Source organism: Lupinus angustifolius, chromosome LG10, assembly GCF_001865875.1.
Source record: "Lupinus angustifolius cultivar Tanjil chromosome LG10, LupAngTanjil_v1.0, whole genome shotgun sequence".
NCBI lineage: Eukaryota > Viridiplantae > Streptophyta > Magnoliopsida > Fabales > Fabaceae > Lupinus > Lupinus angustifolius.
The window spans coordinates 4,345,360-4,365,074 of NC_032018.1; the positions used below are offsets into that span (position 1 = coordinate 4,345,360).

The 19,715-nt window shown below is 30.3% G+C and overlaps 3 protein-coding genes across 4 annotated transcripts in view; all 3 read right to left on the reverse strand.

Moving 5' to 3' along the window:
• Nucleotides 1-1,467, reverse strand: part of LOC109358624 (protein IQ-DOMAIN 32-like) — a 6,258-nt gene extending 4,791 nt beyond the window's left edge. The window contains exons 1-2 of the mRNA XM_019602958.1: nt 1,309-1,467; nt 67-396 (exon numbers count right to left, since the gene is read on the reverse strand). Coding sequence (XP_019458503.1) covers nt 67-396; nt 1,309-1,395 — 417 coding nt within the window. The 5' untranslated portion in view covers nt 1,396-1,467. The remainder of the gene's footprint in view (nt 1-66; nt 397-1,308) is intronic.
• On the reverse strand, nt 7,555-11,110 carry LOC109358674 (transcription factor RF2a-like). 2 transcript variants are annotated; one of them, XM_019603048.1, is made up of 5 exons: nt 10,847-11,110; nt 9,450-10,632; nt 9,212-9,344; nt 8,991-9,075; nt 7,555-8,184 (listed from the first exon to the last, which is right to left on the reverse strand). In XM_019603048.1, the coding sequence occupies exons 2-5, from the start codon at nt 10,607-10,609 to the stop codon at nt 7,904-7,906; spliced, it is 1,659 nt and encodes a 552-aa protein (XP_019458593.1). In that variant the 5' UTR covers nt 10,610-10,632; nt 10,847-11,110; the 3' UTR covers nt 7,555-7,903. The 2 variants fall into 2 exon arrangements, with proteins under 2 accessions (XP_019458593.1, XP_019458592.1); XM_019603047.1 differs by having other exon boundaries at nt 9,450-10,617; nt 10,847-11,109.
• On the reverse strand, nt 17,369-19,162 carry LOC109357941 (aldehyde oxidase GLOX1-like). Its single transcript, XM_019601996.1, has 2 exons — nt 18,413-19,162; nt 17,369-17,916 (listed from the first exon to the last, which is right to left on the reverse strand). Exons 1-2 carry the CDS (start codon nt 19,160-19,162, stop codon nt 17,473-17,475), a joined length of 1,194 nt encoding a protein of 397 aa, XP_019457541.1. The 3' UTR covers nt 17,369-17,472.

Genomic DNA, 19,715 nt, shown 5'->3' on the forward strand with positions numbered 1-19,715 from the left:
TTACTATTCTTCTTTTTGCAAAATTCTGGATTTACCGAATTAGCAAATTTCAAAAGGAGTACATACCAAGAAACCTCTAATGGCAGCCTGGATAATGATAACAAACGACTCTGATTTATTGACATCCACCTCCCTTTCAGTTTTAGTGACAACTGTTTCTGACATTTGAGAGCTTGCTAACGAGGACAAATGGTAATTCTCATCTGAGAAATTTGTTGTGTAAATCTTCTCTACAACATTAGATTCTGCCCGTGGTTGACAACTAATACTTGTACATTCTGAACTCTCCTTATTTACAGAAGACGAGGTCTCTGTTATCACAGTATTGCTAAGCACATGATGCCTTTCATATCTCTTCCGGAAACTCCAACCATGTTTGTCGTTAGAATCCTTGATCTGGAATACCATATAAGAAAAATCAGTTGGGAAAACAAACTTGTTCTATACATGTCTGCACACTAGAAAGAGTATAATGGTATGAAACCTCAGAGGCGCAGACTCTTCATACAGCTAGCTAGAAAAGATTTATACAAATATGCGTAAAGCACACATCTCCTTAAATAAAATTAAGGAGTACAAATTTTTATGCCATTGTGAGTTTGTGACTTAAAAAGCCTACTATCATTTTTGTGTTATACATTCATGAACATTGACTTCATTCCTAGCTCCATTTATATACTGATTCAAGGTCATAAATAAAAGAATGGAATGGAATGCAATTTCAATCCTAATGAAACGACTTCCATTCTAGTGGAACCAAACATTAAAACAAGAATGGTCATTTTATTCCAAACCATATTGTTCCAGATTTGCACAGCAAACATGAAATTAGAAACAGAAGGAAATTATAGAGTTAGTCTCTAATTGAAGAGGATATATTATATTGTTACAAAAGACACATTGGAGAAGGTTCTGATATAGTTGTAGTTCCAAACATAATTCATATAAGTCAGATTTGGAATCATTTTCCAGCAATGGTAATAAACAGATTTTCAATTTCAAAACGAGAAACAAATATCATAATTTTCTATATAGGAAAACAAATCCAAAACATTCATTACTACTCATGAAATGAAGGATCACTGTGAATAAAAAGAAAAAAACTACACTTCAAGTTGGCAATACTTTACTCTTCTAAATTCAACTTATCCTAACAATAATATATGAAATAACACATGAATGAGCATACTAATTCATCAATGTAGAAAGCATAAGAGAACCATTTTTCTTACATCACAATGACACAAATAGTATATCACAGCAAAAAAACACAAATGATAAGTTTGTGGAACATAGTATCTTATTTACCTCGGTATCTAATTCTTGGTAACCATCTTTTTCGGCAGAATTAGAGCCACATACGATTAATTTGAAGCAGGAGTTAGATTTCCCCATAGCTCTTCCCTTCTCACACTTCACTCTCTGTTTCTCTCTCTTCTGCTGTTAAAAAACACGGACCTCAACACACTCCTTAAATCTAGCTTATTCGTTTACCTTTCAAGTCCGTCTTGCGTGTCTTCCTTTTATATATTATACCAGCAAGTTGCACGGGTTGTAATTTTTGCCGCATGGTTAAGAATGTACATATTATATGTGCATTCATATTGTTAAGAAACATGTGACTCATATATTTAATGGTTCAAATACATATGTTATAGTTACTCATACATTCGCATTATTAAGATAACATGTTTCACCCATATTACTGATGCAAGTCGAGTTTTATAAAATGATAACATTTTTATCAATAAAAGTACTGAACTTCAATAAACGATATTAGTTATATTTCTCAGACAAAATAAAAGATAATATTTTGAAACAGAGCCGAATGATAAAATAAAAATATATAAGATAATATTAATTGAAAAGGTTTTAAGATCTTTTTAAATAAATAATATTAAAAATGATTATTTTGAAATAAATTCATTATCTATTTTTTAAGCGAAATAGAATATTATTTAATTTTAATATCATAACTTATTTTATTAATAGTAACAATAGATTCATTCTATGAACAAATTTCCTTATTAATATTAATATCATAACTCATTTTATTAATAGTAACAATAGATTCCTCTGATTTAAGTTTTAAAAAATGATTAAATGATATCAATTGAGAACATTTTAAGATCTACTATCTAAATATATAATTACGACATAACTTATTTATCGTTTTAAATTTAAAAAATGATAACATGATATTAATTGAGAATGTTTTAATAAGATTGAATTCCTACTATTCGAGTTTTAAAAATAATTAAATAATATTAATTGAAAACGTTTTAAGATCTATTTAAATAATTAGTATTACAAATGATTATTTTGAACTAAATTTATTGTCTATTATTTTTTAAGCGAGGTAGAATATCAATATATTTTTCCTTAATAACTATATACCATAACTCATTATATTAATAGTAACAATGAATTCCTCTTATTCAAGTATTAAAAAATTATTAAATATTATTAATTGAGAACGTTTTAAGATTTACTATTTAAATATGCAATTACTATATATTATATTTAGCGTTTTAAAATTTAAAATTTAAAAATAATTAGATGATAGTAATTGAGAATGTTTTAATAAGATTGAATTTATATCCATAATAACATGGCAAAGATAAGTTAAAGAGATGATGACATATGTCAATAATGAGCTTTTTTAATAATTAGTATATTAAAATTATTATTTTGAAAAAAATTTATTGTCAAATATTTTTTAAGGGAGTTAGAATATAACATATTTCATTATTAATTGTAATATCATAACTCATTATATGACTAGTTGAAAAGAGGAAGACAGTTTCGACCATATATTTGTAGCCTCATTATTAAGTTTCGCAAATTTATTATTTAAAGTTATGCAAATTTATATCAATAATGAGCATTGCTTAAAATTAGCGAATCATAAATAATTTAATCAAAATATAAATCAAATCAATTAATTATCATAATCAATTATACATAATATGAAATTGAATATGTTAATATTAATTGCAAACGTTTTAAGATCTTTTTTTAATAATTAGTATTAAAATCATTATTTTGAAATAAATTCATTGTCAATTTTTTTAAGGGAGTTAGAATATCAACATATTTCCTTATTAATTATAATATCATAACTCATTATATGACTAATTGAAAAGAGAACAGTTTTGACCATATATTTGTAGTCTCATTATTAAGTTTTTGCAAATTTATTATTCACAGTTATGCAAATTTATATTCATAATGAACATTGATTAAGATTAGCGAATCATAAATAATTTAATCAAAATACAAATCAAATCAATTAGTTATCATAATCAATTATACATAATATGAAATTGAATATGTTAATATTAATTGCAAACGTTTTAAGATCTTTTTTAATAATTACTATTAAAATCATTATTTTGAAATAAATTCATTGTCAGTTATTTTTTGAGAGAGTTAGAATATAAACATATTTCCTTATTAATTGTAATATAATAACTCATTATATGACTAATTGAAAAGAGTAAGACAATTTTGACCATATATTTGTAGCCTCATTATTAAGTTTTTGCAAATTTATTATTTATAGTTATGCAAATTTATATACATAATGAACATTGCTTAAAATTAGCGAATCATAAATAATTTAATCAAAATATAAATTAAATCAATTAATTATCATAATCAATTATACATAATATGAAATTGAATATGCATAATATGAAAATTATACAATTTGAAACTTCCAAATAATATAGAAGAAAGTCATAATAAAAAATGACAAAATGGCTTATCAGGATCCGTGATGATGAAAATGGATTCAACAGTGAAACATGTTTTGGATCGGATCTAGAACTTTAGTAAGTGTGGATAAACCCAAATGATAGTTGTAAGAATCAAAATATGTTCAAAATTATATCAGTTTTTTTAAGGTTTTTATCTCTTTGATTGGTAAAATATGAAATAAAATTATATCTATCAATGAACATCTCGGTAGATAATGCATGAATGATGAAGTAATAAAAAAGTGAAATGACTATAAAATCATAACTCGTTTGATGATGGAATAGATTAGACCTGTCTAATCAAAATAAAAAAATGTAGGAAAAGTAGTTTGTGAGTTTCAAAAGAAGAGAAGATTAAGAAGTAAATTGAAATAAGAATAAAGAATAAAATTAAGAAGTAAATTGAAATGAAATAAGAGTAGAGAAATGAAAGATTAATTTGATGAAAATCATACATCGTTTGATGATGGAAAAGATTAGACATGTCTAATAAAAATAAAAAAATGTAGGAGAAGTAATTTGTGAGTTTCAAAAGAAGAGAAGATTAAAAAGTAAATTGAAATAAGAATAGAGAAGAATACTAAGAAGTAAATTGAAATGAAATAAGAGTAGAGAAATGAAAGATTAATTTGATGAAAATAGACTATTCTTTAGACCATATATTCTCACATATATTTATATTAAGATAGTAGAATAAAGATATAGTGTGTGAAAGTTCATTATAAGAATATGTGGGCATTTTGGAGGGGAAAAATTAAGGAAATTGTGACAATTGTCAATGATGACATGGCAATAAGCTTAAGTTAAGGAGATAATAATATGTGTCAATAATGAGTTTTTTTGTTATATAGATAATAGATAGATAGATTAGGTCCTTTCTCTAAATTTAAACTATGCTCACTGCCATTATAATTTATAAGAGCGAATAAGTTAAAGCTTTGGGATAATGGTCTTAACTCTTAAGTCCTAACCATAATTATGACCGTATCAATTGCATATATTTATGATTATCCGAAATGTCAAAGTTTTATAGATATGACAATGACAATCATTATTAGGAAATAGGAACCTTTCTTGTAAGCTCCGTTGAGCGTTGGGGACTTTGACGGATAATGCAGAGCAAAGAAAAACATCTCACATTTTTAAATTGCACTCTTTCGGCTATTAAATTTGAGCTTTAATTAGTTAATGTACAGTAAACCAAGTTATGATTGTTGAATACAAAAAATTATGTGATTTAATATTTTACTTTACAAGTCAAATACTAAATAGTGATAGTAATAATAAATAACTATTAAATCCCATTCTTACTGGTTGATTGTTTGACTACAAAACACAACATCATACTAGCCACTTTGCTAGAAAATTGCAATGTTCAATTATTTAGTATAATTTTATATATTAGTGGAGATTTGTACCGTAAGAAACTTATCCACGTTACATCAATTTTAGGAAAATCTAATGGTTTAGATCTATTCATTAATTTAAATTATTGGATTTTCTTATAATTGATGTCTACGATGGATAATAAATTTAAAAAACTTACTCTTTGAATAAGTCGATCTCTCCCCTTTATATATTATTAGTATAAAAACAAAATTTGCATAGTCTGGTTCTCGTATATACCAATGTACGTATATTAAAAACTAAATCTATTTTATTATGTATTAAATACTTAACTTTGTAATAAAGTTTCGGTGTTTGATTTATTTCCTAAACTCCTTGAAAACTGATATGAAGAAAATCCAAAATAAAATATAAAACTTTTTGAATAACTTTTTTCTTCTATAAATTTGGAAGATAAGGTTCAAATATGTATGCCTACATCCGGTGGCATCTTAACTTAAACGTTAGGATGGGCAATAATATTTAATTACACGTTAATTAATTGTATATGTGGTAAAATTTTCATTTATTTCCTTTTCAATATTAACCACTATGTTGTGTGCAATAAATTCATCTTCTATTTTCCTACCTAATTTTGTTTGGTTGTTTTCATCATTGAAAATGATATTTATGTTAGCTGAACCACAATAGTTAAGATAAGACGAACAATTTGATAAAACAAGACCTGACTAACAACATATGGTTGAGAGTTTTTCAAACTTGAATGACTTAATAACACCAAGAATAAAATGTTGAAATTGACATCTCAAAATAATCTTCTCTCTTGCTCATTAAAATCTATAGCATATAATTGTTGGACAAAAATACATATATTATTAATATTAAATGAATTTTTATGATATATATTATCAATACATACATAATCTCTTTCATTATGTGTAAAGTATTTTCGAACTCAAATGAAGTCATATATTATAAGCAACATCATCATCTACATGTGTAAAAGAATTAGATCCATTTATGTATAAATTTTAGAATGACAAACAAGTTAGACTACATTTATTTATCAAGGTAGAAATTAAAGGAATGTGAGCTTCAATGATTTACTTCATAAAAATATGTTTGGGCATAGGTAAGTGAGTGTACGTGTTGTTTCAAAAAAATGTATTAATCTATGTGTCACTTGTTATTGTTATGATTGGTTGAGAAAATGTATTTTATAATTTAAAAATTTAATAATTAAGTATTTTTCAAGTATCACATGGATTGGCATATTTTGTGGAATAACAAATATGTTCCTGCAAAAATTCAGGGGGCAGCAGCCCCCACCTGCCCCTATAATCATCCGCCTCTGCCTACATCAAGATGGTGCTTGTTCTTTATTATCTATTCTTCTATTCACTATCCACAAAACAAGTAGAGACCAAAAGCACATCTTCCACCAGGTCCTCCAGCTCTGACTCTCATTGCCAATCTCCAACAACTAATACATCATTCCTACATCAATTGTCTAAGCCAACTATCCAACAAATATGGTCCTCTCATGTCCTTGAGCCTAGGCTCATTCTCAACCATTGGTTTAATTGTGGATTGTTTCATATGATACGGTCCCAATATTATCGTTGCGATGACTATCACAACTGCATCCACTATAATTATAGTATGACACTAAATCACATTGATGCAACTACATCAGATTATACGCAACCACATGAGTCACATCAAATTCAAAAATATTTTTTAATGATAAAAATTCATAATGCAATGAACACAATCATTATAACTCTGGCCACAATTTAAAACATCCGTGACCTTAGTAGTTTCCTCATCAAAAAATGGCTACTAAAGTTTAGAAAACCCAAGACCTTAAGTTTGCAAGTAGACTACCCTTCCTAAACCTAAGAAATAGTCTTACAGTGGCTTCAACATAGTTTTTGTACCCTTTAGTCCTTATTGGAATGAAATGGAGAAATTATGAGTCCATTTTTTTAGCCTTCGACGTGTCCATTCCTTTCATCCGGTTCGCAAAGATGGGGTTATCAAATTGATTAAGAAACAATCACAACATGATGGTGGTTTGGATAAAGTTATAAACTTGAGTGAAACATTGACATCTTTCACAAAAAGCTTTGATTTGTGGCATAGCTTTAGGGAAAAGGTATGATTATGAGGAAGATAAGTTAGGGAGTGGATGACCAGAGGAGTAGTAGTACATTGCATGTGTTGCTTAATGAGGCTCAAGCTTTCTCATTACCTCTATGTCCCAATGTCATACGACATAGCCAAATGAATCGCATACCAAGACCCTTTACTTGGCAAAGAGCACAAAGAACATAGCCCCTTCTGCCCCAAATAACTAACCAGATCTGCGATGAAACAAGCAAAATGAAATACATAACCTTCAATTCGTTCTCCCTTAAAGAAATCTAGTGATTGTAGCCACTAACAAAAGAACCATGTGAGATAAATAACTGTCTGAAGAATTTTATACCAGAAGATAGCCCATTCAATAGGGCAAGGGGATTGTACTAATGATGATATGACCCCTAGGTCCACTAACATAAAAAAATATATAATAAATAATATCCCAAGTTTATATGGGTGAAACATTGAAGATAAAAATCTAAATAGCTAAAATGAACCAACCTCTATATAGGCAAAATAATGTAGTTAAGTGCTTATTATATATGATGGATTATAACTTATACGCCAATGCCTCCATTTCAAAATATATATCATCGCAAGTTTGTTTCAGCAGAAGCAGCCAATTCTAATGCTACCCCGATTTCCCGGTATCAGTAAGCGGTAGCTTTGCCATTCTGTCTCTGGGATTGTAATTCAGTATTGTGCTGAATCTGCTGTGGCTGCGACGGAGATTGTGTCTCTTGATGAGGATGGTTGTTCTGCTGTTGAAATTGTCTAACCTGACTGGCCTGCTGTTGCTGCTGTAACTGGAACATTTGTTGGTTAATAGCAAGTTGTTGAGCCATGCGACTTGAGAGGAGGGACTCCCCACCAAGTTCTGCGACAGTGCGCCTTAAACGGCGGACTTCAGCATCCAAAGTCTCGTTCAGAGCTGCCAAAATAAGAATCAAACTATTTACATAGCTGTTGAAATGAAAAGGTGGCATGCTGCATTCGACACTATGAACTCTAAAAATCATGTGTATAAAAGGAGAGGAACCTGCACTTGGAAGATATAGAAAGTGCAGAAATACTAGCAAAATGCACTATTGAGTACATTACTTTCACCATTTCCTTTAGCCTCAAAACAAAAATCAATACTATAAAGGGAACAGTCAAAACTCCTGTTCTTAGACTTCCACAGGCGTGCAGCTAAATATTCATGTCCAGCACAAAAAACAAGGGAGCATAGCACTTTTGAAGAAGGAAGAGGGAGGAATAGAAATATCCGCTTACAAGTTCCAGCTGTTTAATCGCATACGAGTTTTCAATGTATGGATTACACAACAATAATTATCTTGATCATGATTGTAATCACAGAAACATAAAAAATAAAAACATCAACTGAAGTAATGGGTATCCCACTTGCATTCCCTACATATATTTGATTAAAGTTGTGTTGTGTCAAAAGCAGCCACGAATAAAGAAAAAATAAAAGAAATTCAGAAAGTGGTCATTAATCGATAACAATTAGAACTTCAAGAAACTTTTTCATAAATAAAATCAAACAAGAGAGAATAATGACAACTACTAAGTAGTAATGAAGCCACAGATGAGAATGACATGGAGGGGGATCAGCAGCGAAAGCTTGGAGGCATTACAATTTGGGTGGTAATGATGATGACCATCTTCAGTTTTTTACCATTTTTCATTAAATATCTACATCAAATATATGGAAGTTATAGTATTTATGTATACCATCTTTCAGTTGAGACTGTTGTTCCATGGCATGAAGCCTCAATTTGTACTCATTATTCTGACTTTTAAGCTCTGCAGTATCCATCTGGAGACAAACAAAAATAAAATAAAAAACAGGAAAAGAAGAATGGATGAATAGTAGGATACATGATTCATCACACTAAAATGTAGCTGAGAAACTGAATAAAAGGAAATATAAACTCATCTTATACAATACACACCTGTAATTTGGTAAACTTGGTAGACAATGTAGTTGTCTCTGCCTGAAGAGTTTGCACTTTGTGCTCCAATTCAGAAATGTATCGTGTCTTCCGCTCTTTTGAACGTGCAGCTGATAGACGATTAGCCAAAATCCTAGCCAGGTATATAAAAGATAGTCAGTACAACGAATTATTATTGCTTTAGTTTTTTCCACAAGAATTTGACAGTGAAAAAGGCAAAGAGAATAAAATGTATTACCTTTTTGCGCGCTTGGGATCAGACATGGCAATTTCAGCAAGCTTATCATTTTCCATTATTTTCTTTAGCTCCTCGGAGCTGAACTCGCTGTTTCCAAACTCCATGCTGGTTTCAGATGTTTTACCGTCTATTGAATTGCTAGGCGAATGTTGACCAACTTGATTTTGCAAAGGAGGAAGCTTAGGTGATCCATCTTCAATACGAAAATTTCCAATGGAACTATCCAATGAAAAACTTCTCCTGTGCCGGGCACCAGGTGCAATATCTCCATTCAAACTCCTCTTCACTCCTTCCTTTCGTTCTTCAGAACAGCTTGAACTGGCCCCCCGAGCACCGGTGGTTTTCCCCTTAGCACGACTCTCAACTTCATTGTCACTGCTTTCAACTGTCTTGGAACCACTTGTTTTGCTATCCATATCCTTATCTTCCATTGAAAACCCGATATTATTAATGTTGTCCAAATTCATGTACGCACTAAATAAATCATCCAGTGAATCCTCTTTCCTTGCATTCCCTATTTCTCCACTAAAGCCATCAATACAGCCCACATCCTTGTTCGGCACCTTTAAGACTAACTGGACCGGTTTCTTCTCCTTCTCAAAACCCGAGCTTTCTCCTCTTGAAACCAAATTGTCATCATCATTCCAAACACCAGATGAAACAAACTGAGGAATGGACTGAATATAATCAGAGATTCCTAAAGGAGAATCACTGCTCGAACGCCTGTGTCCCTTACGAGGAGGAAGACTATGACCAAGCTGAATAGGATGGCCGCGGTTAACAGGCACAGAAGGCGCATTACCCAAGCTTTCCTCCATAGACACACTTGCTGCAAGCGATTCAACAAATGTAGTGCCAGCACTTGATGTTTGATAAGGCGAAGGACTCAAAGGGGGCAAGGAATCCAAAGAGAAAAATGAGGGTTGAGACAAAGACCTAGAATGGGATGATGACCCTGTCCCGTGGCTCGGATTCGGAGAACGCAATCTCTGGGGTTGTGAGGCCATAAATTGGGAATAAGGGTTTGAACTCGAAGGCGAAATATTAGTATTCGGGTGAGATGGTGGAATACCCATTTGATTGAGAGCATTAAAACGGTTTGTTGGTCTAGAAACTGCTCCTGAGGGTGTCCCAAAACTAGTTTTTTGATCACCTTCCATTGACTCAACTACAATGCTCAGAACTATCAACCAATTAATCATAAGCACAAAACATTGGTAAATCAAAATAATGAAAACATTAACGTGAAGAAGAAGAAGAAGAAGAAAAAACCTAAATCCCTGAAACTCAGTTGGTATTGTTTAATACAATTGCAAAAAATATGAATGGAAAATATAAAAGATTACACTAAATAAAATAATAATAACAATAAAAACTGAACAGGGTATCTTCTTTACCTGGTCATAAGGGGGAAAAACCGATCTTTGTAGCAGGAGGGTGAGAAAGACTGAAACTTTATGAAAACACCAAAGATGGGTAAGCGTTAGAATGAAGAGAGTGTGTGTTTTTGAGTTTGTGTGGGGTGTGAGAGTCAAACAAGTAAGCAAATCAAACGGTGATGATTGAAGGAATATTTAGAGGAACAATATTATGAGTTGAAAAGTGTTGTCTTTGGAGGATGAAGATGATGATGTGGTTGTGTGTTTCTAAGTCATTTGTTATTTTCTATGATAAAATTGATAATGTAATGAGATGAATATTGTTTTGACGCGGTTATTTTCTTTTCTTTTCTTTTTTGTCTGCGCTTTTTTCTATAGATTAATTTTGTATGCTAATAATCATGTAATGATTCCAAATCGAAATAGGTTAGGTAACTCCACTTCATATGGCAACTTGCTTTAGCAATATTATTACATTTTTTGTTTCAGTAGGTAAGACGCGTTTACAATTATCAGTGATAAAATATTATAGAAAGTTGATTTGTGTACAATTTTTCAATGCTTTCATTTTTTTACTCTTCAATCATGATTATTAATTTGATTTGAAATTTTTACATTAGAAAACTTAAATAAAAATATCAAACATGTTTAGAATTGATATACACTCTTATTATTATGAAGTATAATTGTCCATATATTAATAATTAGTATACCTTACAATAGTAATAAATATATTAGTAATTAAAGGTCCTCTTTTATCATGAGGTGTTTGCTCAAAAAGGTTTTAACTATTAATGTAATATATATTATTAGTGTAAAGGTTTATATACAATTAGTATATTATCTATCATTTATTTGAATTACTGTTTTTAAAGAGTCAATCATAATTAAATATGAATGGTGAATAATACAGTAATAGTGTATAGAACCGATACATTATGAATATATAGATTTTTTTCCTTTTAACTATAGTTACCTTCAAACTTTGTATCATTTCTCTAATCTTTGTTAATTTCTTCCCAAAAACAAATGTTTATTATCATGGAAGATCTATGATGATATTGCACTTTAGATGTTATATAAGTGATCCATCGTTTTATATTTTAGACAATTTAAATAGTAAGAACATATACTAATTTGACGCTATTAGGATGATAACCAAGCACATAATAACATTATGTTGACATTTTACTATTATATCATTTTTATTATACTAGTCTTTTGCCAATTTATGGATATGGCTTATTTTGTTTTGTGTTATGCAATTATGCATATAAATTGTATTTTAAATTTTGGAGTATGTATCCTATTTTGTTAGCTAAAATTGTGGTTGAAATGGACAAGTAATGCCTTATGGAATGTAATTTGAAGTACTACTTCACTTATTTTAAAAATAAAAGTAAATTGTGGAACCGAACCGAACTATATACTTCATGATCAATTTAGTTTCTACACAAAATTTGAACATTAAATGAACTAAACTGATCATATTCTTTTAGGCTCAGTTCTTAAATTATACCAAAAATTGATCCAAAGTGAATTGTTACACCTCTACATTTGATTATAAAAGAAGTGGTATGAAAATGACTAGATAAGACGTGAATGTTCTGTATAATGGAGCATGTGGATGTTATATTGTTGGTAGATAGAGGATCTGAGATTAATGTTAGTAATGTCATTGGTTCCAGATGGAAACACGAAACTCATGAAATTAAACTGACTCACACCCAACAAAATTGGTTTGATTCAATTTTATAGTTCAGTTAATTAATTATGTAAGAAGTCGTTTGCAATCAGTTTGGTTCATGAATCCTTAGTATTCAAAACCATGAGAGCCAAACCAAACCACATAACAAATAAAAAAACAACAATTACATGACACTTTGTTCATGATAGTATGATTCACCTTCTCTTGTAAACTTATATAAGCAAAAATAATTAAACATTTTTTTATAACATTTGAGTACAAATAAGTCTACCAATGAAAGATAACACAATATCAAACCTATTACTACATCACAAAATTAACATATTTCTTTAAGAAAATGAACCGATAAATCGAATCGAATCAAAGCGTTCATGGTCAATTCCCTTTAATTTAATTCTGATGGTGAAAATGAACATAAACCAAATTGAATTATTCCCCTATATTCGGTTCCCAAACTACCAAAAAAATCAAACCAATTGATTATGCCCTTAGTTAATATAAAATTTTCTAGAAAATACAAAACCCTAAATGATAGAGTCTTTCTCTTCATTTGCCACACAATATATTATAAATATATCATTTCCATATCACATGATTCTATTAGTGGTTTTGACCACGTCTACAAAAAATGGTGAACATAACAAGCATTTGAAAATAAAATGAGTTGATTAGATTATTTATTAGATGGAGTAAATATAAAACTCAAATTAAATAAAGAATTAAAAATATATTAGTAAAAAAAAATCTTATTTGACAAGGGGTATAAATAACTTGTCAAATAAGTGAAGGGTTTGCCAACGGGTATTGATTCAAGTGATACATATTTGATTCATTTTAATCAAGGTCTCAGGTTTGAATATTGTGGATGGAAAAAAATACTCATTGGGAGATTTAGCCCCACATACCTGTGAATGTTCCCAACTCGAACACAATTACCTTTAGTACAATAATACATGTGGGAAACCAAAAAATAAGTGAATGTTACGAACAATGCATATAATGATATAAGGTTCCACTATATCCATAAGGTTAAAAGTTCAATTCCTCTAATCGATACTTGTTGGAAGGGACAGTCATAAACCCCGAAAGATATTAGTTCCTTATCAAAAAAGGTGAGGATACCAAAAAATAAATGAGGGGTTGTATATTGTTTTTTCTTGATTTTGTTTCATTTGTCATCCAAGAAAAATGATATACATTGTTACTAAATTTTCCTACCAATATGAAAGTGATATATCATAAAATAATAATTTATTTATTAATGATGGTTAATAATTGTCATTTTTTATGAGTATGAAAATTAATGGAGATTTAGTAGAATCATATAACATAATCCTTCTAAATATGTAAACATTTTATCCATTCTCTAATTAATAACCCAATTTTAAGTCTTAATCCATGTTATGAAATCTGAGCTGGACATTAGATCAGAAGATGTTCCATATTAAGTTTAAACGATTAAACTGTCTAGTCAGACCAGAAAATTTAATATATAATTAATAATTTTATATGTTAATATATAATTATATATAAATGTAAAATTTTATATAATTAATAATTAGGTATAATTATATTGAACTAACATCTCTCCATCCTTTTCTGGATCGAAGTAAAATAAAACATTAGAGCAGCGTTCCATTTTTTTAAATTTTAATTGAATTTTCCAATTTACTTCCCGAGTTATTATTGTTTAGTACGATTAAACCAGAATTTCTCCGGTTCAAAGAGTCCAACCACTTATTCAATTAAGACTACAATCAAAACCATTTTCATGTTCGATTAGTGATCTGACTGATTGGACCATCCGGTTTGGTTTGTCTTAATATTGCGACAATGTATTTTTAGCCCTAATTCATAAATAATAAGGACGGGTTGGGCTGAGTGTGGCCCAAATACTTGGTCCACCTAATAAGGAGACTGGAATACGCAGTTCACAACCGTCCGATTAAGTTCCAAAATCAACAAATCCCGTTATGTTGTCCTATAAATACATGGGTAACTATATCACCTTCTTCAAAATACGATAAACCCTAATTTGTATGCGCCGTTCATCTTTTATCCAATCTCATTTCTTCTTTATCATTTTTGTGTTTTCTCCTCTTTAAGCTTTCAATTTAATCAGCCAAATGATGAATCTTCGAATTGCCGAGTACTCAAACATTGTTTTGAGTTCTGTGATTCTGCATTTGAATAGGAAGATCTGATGCATAATCCTTTTCATTTTTACTCCATTTGCGTGTTTTTTTTACAATCTGTATTTTTATTTGTGTTTTCCTATGGACTAATATTTGCATAGTTATATTTATAATTGTAGCCAATGATGAAGACAACATTGAGACTTTCCGAAATGCAAATTGTTGCATTTAAATGTTGAAACCTTTGAACTAGGACGGTCTGAGGCTATTATAACCGATTTAGAACATTGTTTTTTATTTTTGGAAGTTGTTTTTCTTTCGTGCTGTTAAAATTTCCGATTTAATGTTGACCTCCCCAAACAGTGTTCTGGATGATGATAAAAATATTTTTACAGTTATCCCTGACATAGAATATATGTGCTGAAAATATTTAATCTGACACCCACTGTTTGTTGAATCGTGGCTTTTGATCACACCATTTTTATTTAGTTCTTCGTTTTTAAAATTTGACAATTCGTTAATTACTCATCAACGGTATGGAGTCATTTTTTAACAGTAGTTATATAGTTTTGCCGCTGGTTTTCCTTGTTGAAGATAATGATTCTGTAAAGGATCGAATCTGCTAGCACTTGGCCAATTATTATTTCCAACAATTTTCTCTTGCTTGACCAATTATATCGAGTTTTATTTTTTAGTTTTGTCAAATTATATTTTAGACGTGTAATTTGTATCATGTCATCAATGTTTCTCTATGGAAAATACTAAATCGTATTGATTCATATGCTTAAAGAGAGTCACTTGTCACTTAGGCAATTGTAATTGTGATAAAGGTGTTTGTTTCAAGTAGCGGAAGTTATGAAATATTGTTCGTTTTATTGTCACATTTATTAACTCTTTTTGTGGACAGGTTCAAAAATACAACATCTCAGTCAAAGTGCTTTACATTCTTATTGTACAAGAAGTTATATGTCATCTATGAAATTACTGGGTTGAAGAATTGTATCTCTTCAAAATGAATATTATATCTCTGAAATTAATGGGTTTGAATGATTGAATTGTCTTGGATAGTTATGTGAATCGGTTGCATTGAAAAAAAAATACATTAGAATGGGTTCGGCGTTATATCATCGGGTGAATCTGTGTTTATTTCATGCTGGATTTTTCCTAAAATAGGTGGACTTTATTTTAACTCATTCATCGATATTTCATCAATACGTGAATTATAAAACATAATGTCTCCCATTTTTAAAATTTAGATGCTCTAAAATTGTCAACTAAAATCAGGAAACAATGGTTGTCATTAAGCCTTACTTTCTGGAACAATTGTTTTTTTTAATATAAGTTGGTGTTTTCTAAGTACAGCTAAAGACATTTTTCCATGTGCAATTTGGACTTCATATTAAAAAATTAATAGTTAACAACTTAACATACTTCGTCTTCAGTCATGGCGGATTTTTCATGATATATTGTCCGGTATATATTATTTAATTGGAATAATTTATAAAAATATATATCAATGTTTTAAATTATGTTATGAAACTTTATTGGATATATATATTAGGGAATGTGTCGTTTCATATAGAGGATCAAAGGAGTGACTTATTGCTTAACAATTCTACTATTGATTGATTCTAAAAAATTTAAAAATTATAATTTTCTTGTATATTGTTCTAAATAATATTTATGAAATTTGAGTAGATCATCACGAAGAAATCTTGTATTGTGTTTAATTGATTTAAATGTTTAAATTTTTTAATCTGATTTTATGATTTTGCATATAATTATACGTAAATGTAAATGTTTGCATACTAATAACAATTTATAATTATATTGTAGTAAGGCCTCTTTATTTTTGTAGATTGAGTAAAATAAATGATTAGAGTGATGTCTTATTTTTTTCAATTTTAACTTAACCGTTCGCTTTACTTCTTGGGTTAATTTTGTTGAATTGAGTTTCACACCGTTAGACTGGAATTTCTACGGTTCAAAGTAGTTCTATCTTCACTCGGTTAGGATAGTAAACCAAAATTATTTTTAAGTCCGGTCAGTAGTTAAATTAGTCGAATTATCAAATACAGTTCGGTCTCACATCACTCGTTCCAAATTTATCTGTATTACGTAATGAAATAATAGATAGGGAAGATTTTATTATTATAGAATGTACTTGTTAATGTTACTTATTTAGGTTGGAATGCAATTAAAGATGTAAAAAAATTGATTTACTCAGTGATTCCAATTGGTCTGACTGGTCCCAATATTACATGTGCTCTTCTGATTTTGATTAAAAATTGGTTTGATAAGAAGTTCTGATCGGTCCCATGTCTCTGTTTCATGTTGGATCCTCTGCTTTTCCTTCCTCTAAAACCTTATGTGAAATAACTTGTCATGAAGATTAAAATACTGCTTCTCCTGAAGACTAAAAAATTGGGCCCAAATTTGAAAATAGCATATAAAGATTTAGAATATTGATGAAAACAGGAAGAAAGGTAAATTATTTAAGGTTGGAGCAAATTTATTTCATGGTTGTAAATGCGTGCGCTAGGAACATGTGACTTTTAACCATATAGGAGAATTGTGTTATGTTTGTGTGACATTTGCACTTGATTTTACAAATGAAGTTAGCAATTCCCGTGACGTGACCAAAATAGTGTTTTTGATTGGAAAAGAAGGAAACAAAACTGATTGAGGGGATAAAGACATAGAACACTCTGTATCCCTTGTCATATTCTTATATATTTGTCAAAATAATAATATAATGAATAAAGTCAAATACATATATGTTTACAAGAAACACATGAAAATCAATGTATATGTACCCAAATACCCTCGCTAGGAATGTCTTGGTGTACCACAAATAGTAGATAAAAACCAGGTGGTGCAAGAATAGGTGAACCAGGTGTGGTGACTACAACTTGGTACAGTGTTCCATTCACATTTGTCACACTCTTTGGCTCTAACACCAACAACCTTTGATTCATTGAATAAGAGTGTGTGGTAAAAGGTGGCGATAACATAGTCACCAACACTAAATTTTGAGACAATGTTCCTTTCACCTGAAACTGAACCTCCAATATCTGACCATACATAATTTGAGATTGTGAAGTAGGAGACATAATTCTTGGTCGCAAATTGTCAAAGCCAGGTTCTAAATATGAAGGAGAAAAGGCTTCCACACTTAGCTCTGTTGGAAATATCACGTTAGTGAAATTGTAATAGACGTTGGGATTGCTTCCAGCAACTAGTACCTGTTGAAAAAGTTCAATTTTAGGATTGAAGACAAGAGAAAATAATATTTACAATATTTAATCTCTAAATATAATAAAATTAGATTTTAAGAAAGGCTGCACTAGTTAAGATTCAGCACTGCATAAAAAAAGTGAAGATTCAGTGATAAAGTTTGTTTTAATGTATGGTAATGGGTCACATGGTTAAATAAGCAAGTTTTTCATGAGGTAACAATGTGTTTCTTATAGTTTTTCTATAAAAACTTATTTCTTCTAAAACCCTGAACATTAGTTCACATCACAAAAGTCCTTAATTTCTTAATATAGAACCAATGTTAATTTGACTTTTTCTAAAAAAAACTTCACATCGACAATGTTTTATGTACATTAAAGATGACATCTTTGTAGCACTCATTTATGTTTATACCACAACTTTATGCTATAATCCTAAAACGTGATAGGAATATATCCTTGTTGGGTATATGAATATCAAAATAAGAGTGTTGTTTTAACCTACCCTTCCATCACGAACCAAAACAGCTGTAGAGTGGTACATTCTAGGGATGCTAGATGGGTTTTGCAACTCAAACCGTGACCCCAGTGGACTATTTGTTTTATAAATAATCGGGTTTAAAGTCGGGTTCCGCCCGAATGTCCATCCAGCTGTACCTGAACCTGCACCATTAACAATTAAAACATTACCATTAGGAAGCATCACCATATCACTCATAACTCTACCACCCGGCATAGTCTCCATAACCCAATTTGGGTTCTGATCAGTTACTTTAACCCTAGCACAAGTATTCAACGCTCCAATAAAATGACCCTTTGAGGCTTGTTCATAAGATCCTTTTGGAGCTCCACCACAAACCAAAACCTCAGCTTCCAAAATTGCACCTTGCAAATTCCTTAATGGTAATAACACAGCTGAACCAGAACTTGGATAAGACCTAGGATCACCACCTGGAATCTGAGGGAATGTTTTGACGACAACATTGTTAGTATAGTTGAATAAGATTGCTTTGTTGTTTGCGAAGATGAAAAGATTGCCATCCACGTTTAAGAAAACAAAAGGGTATAGGTTGTTTTCTGTTCTAGGTTCACTTGTTTGAACCAAAAAGGGTAAACTATAAGTGTTTTTGGCTGTGGCTTCAGTTTTGGGGTAAAACTCGTAGTTGAATTGTCTTCTTCCGCCGATTATTATTTGACCACCGTCCGGTAGCTTGTGATTGGTGGCGTACCTAGAAGAAAAATGTGAAGAGATCATAGTTGTAAAGTAGAGGGAGAGAGGGTAAATAACAAACTTTATAGATATTATTTGATATAAGACAAAATTATAAATAGGTAGACGAGTTCATATACTCAAAATTAGTTGGTTTTGAGTGATGGGCTTGAGCTATTCTTACAAAACACTTTCAGCCAAAAATATTAATTTATGGATCTACGTTGTTCACTTTGGATAAAATGAGATGATTGACTGTTGTATAAAATGAAATGATTAAATAAGTGACAAACAAATATATAATTTATTACCATAAGATTTTGGTTAAAAATCTTATGTTTCACTTATTGACTCTATCCTTCCCACAACCCTGAAATCCTATAGTAGTGATTGGAGTCTCCCATTACATAACTTTTAAATGATTTTTGAATCAATTTTGTAGACTTAAACTAACTTGTTAAATTGTATTAAATTGTGTCATAAAATGAATATAAATTCGAAAATGCTCCAGTAATTTTTTTTTTGCAAAATAACAACTCTTCATTAATTCATTACCTCATCCCCTTTATTACAAATTTTTGGACTGGAAAGAAGTATG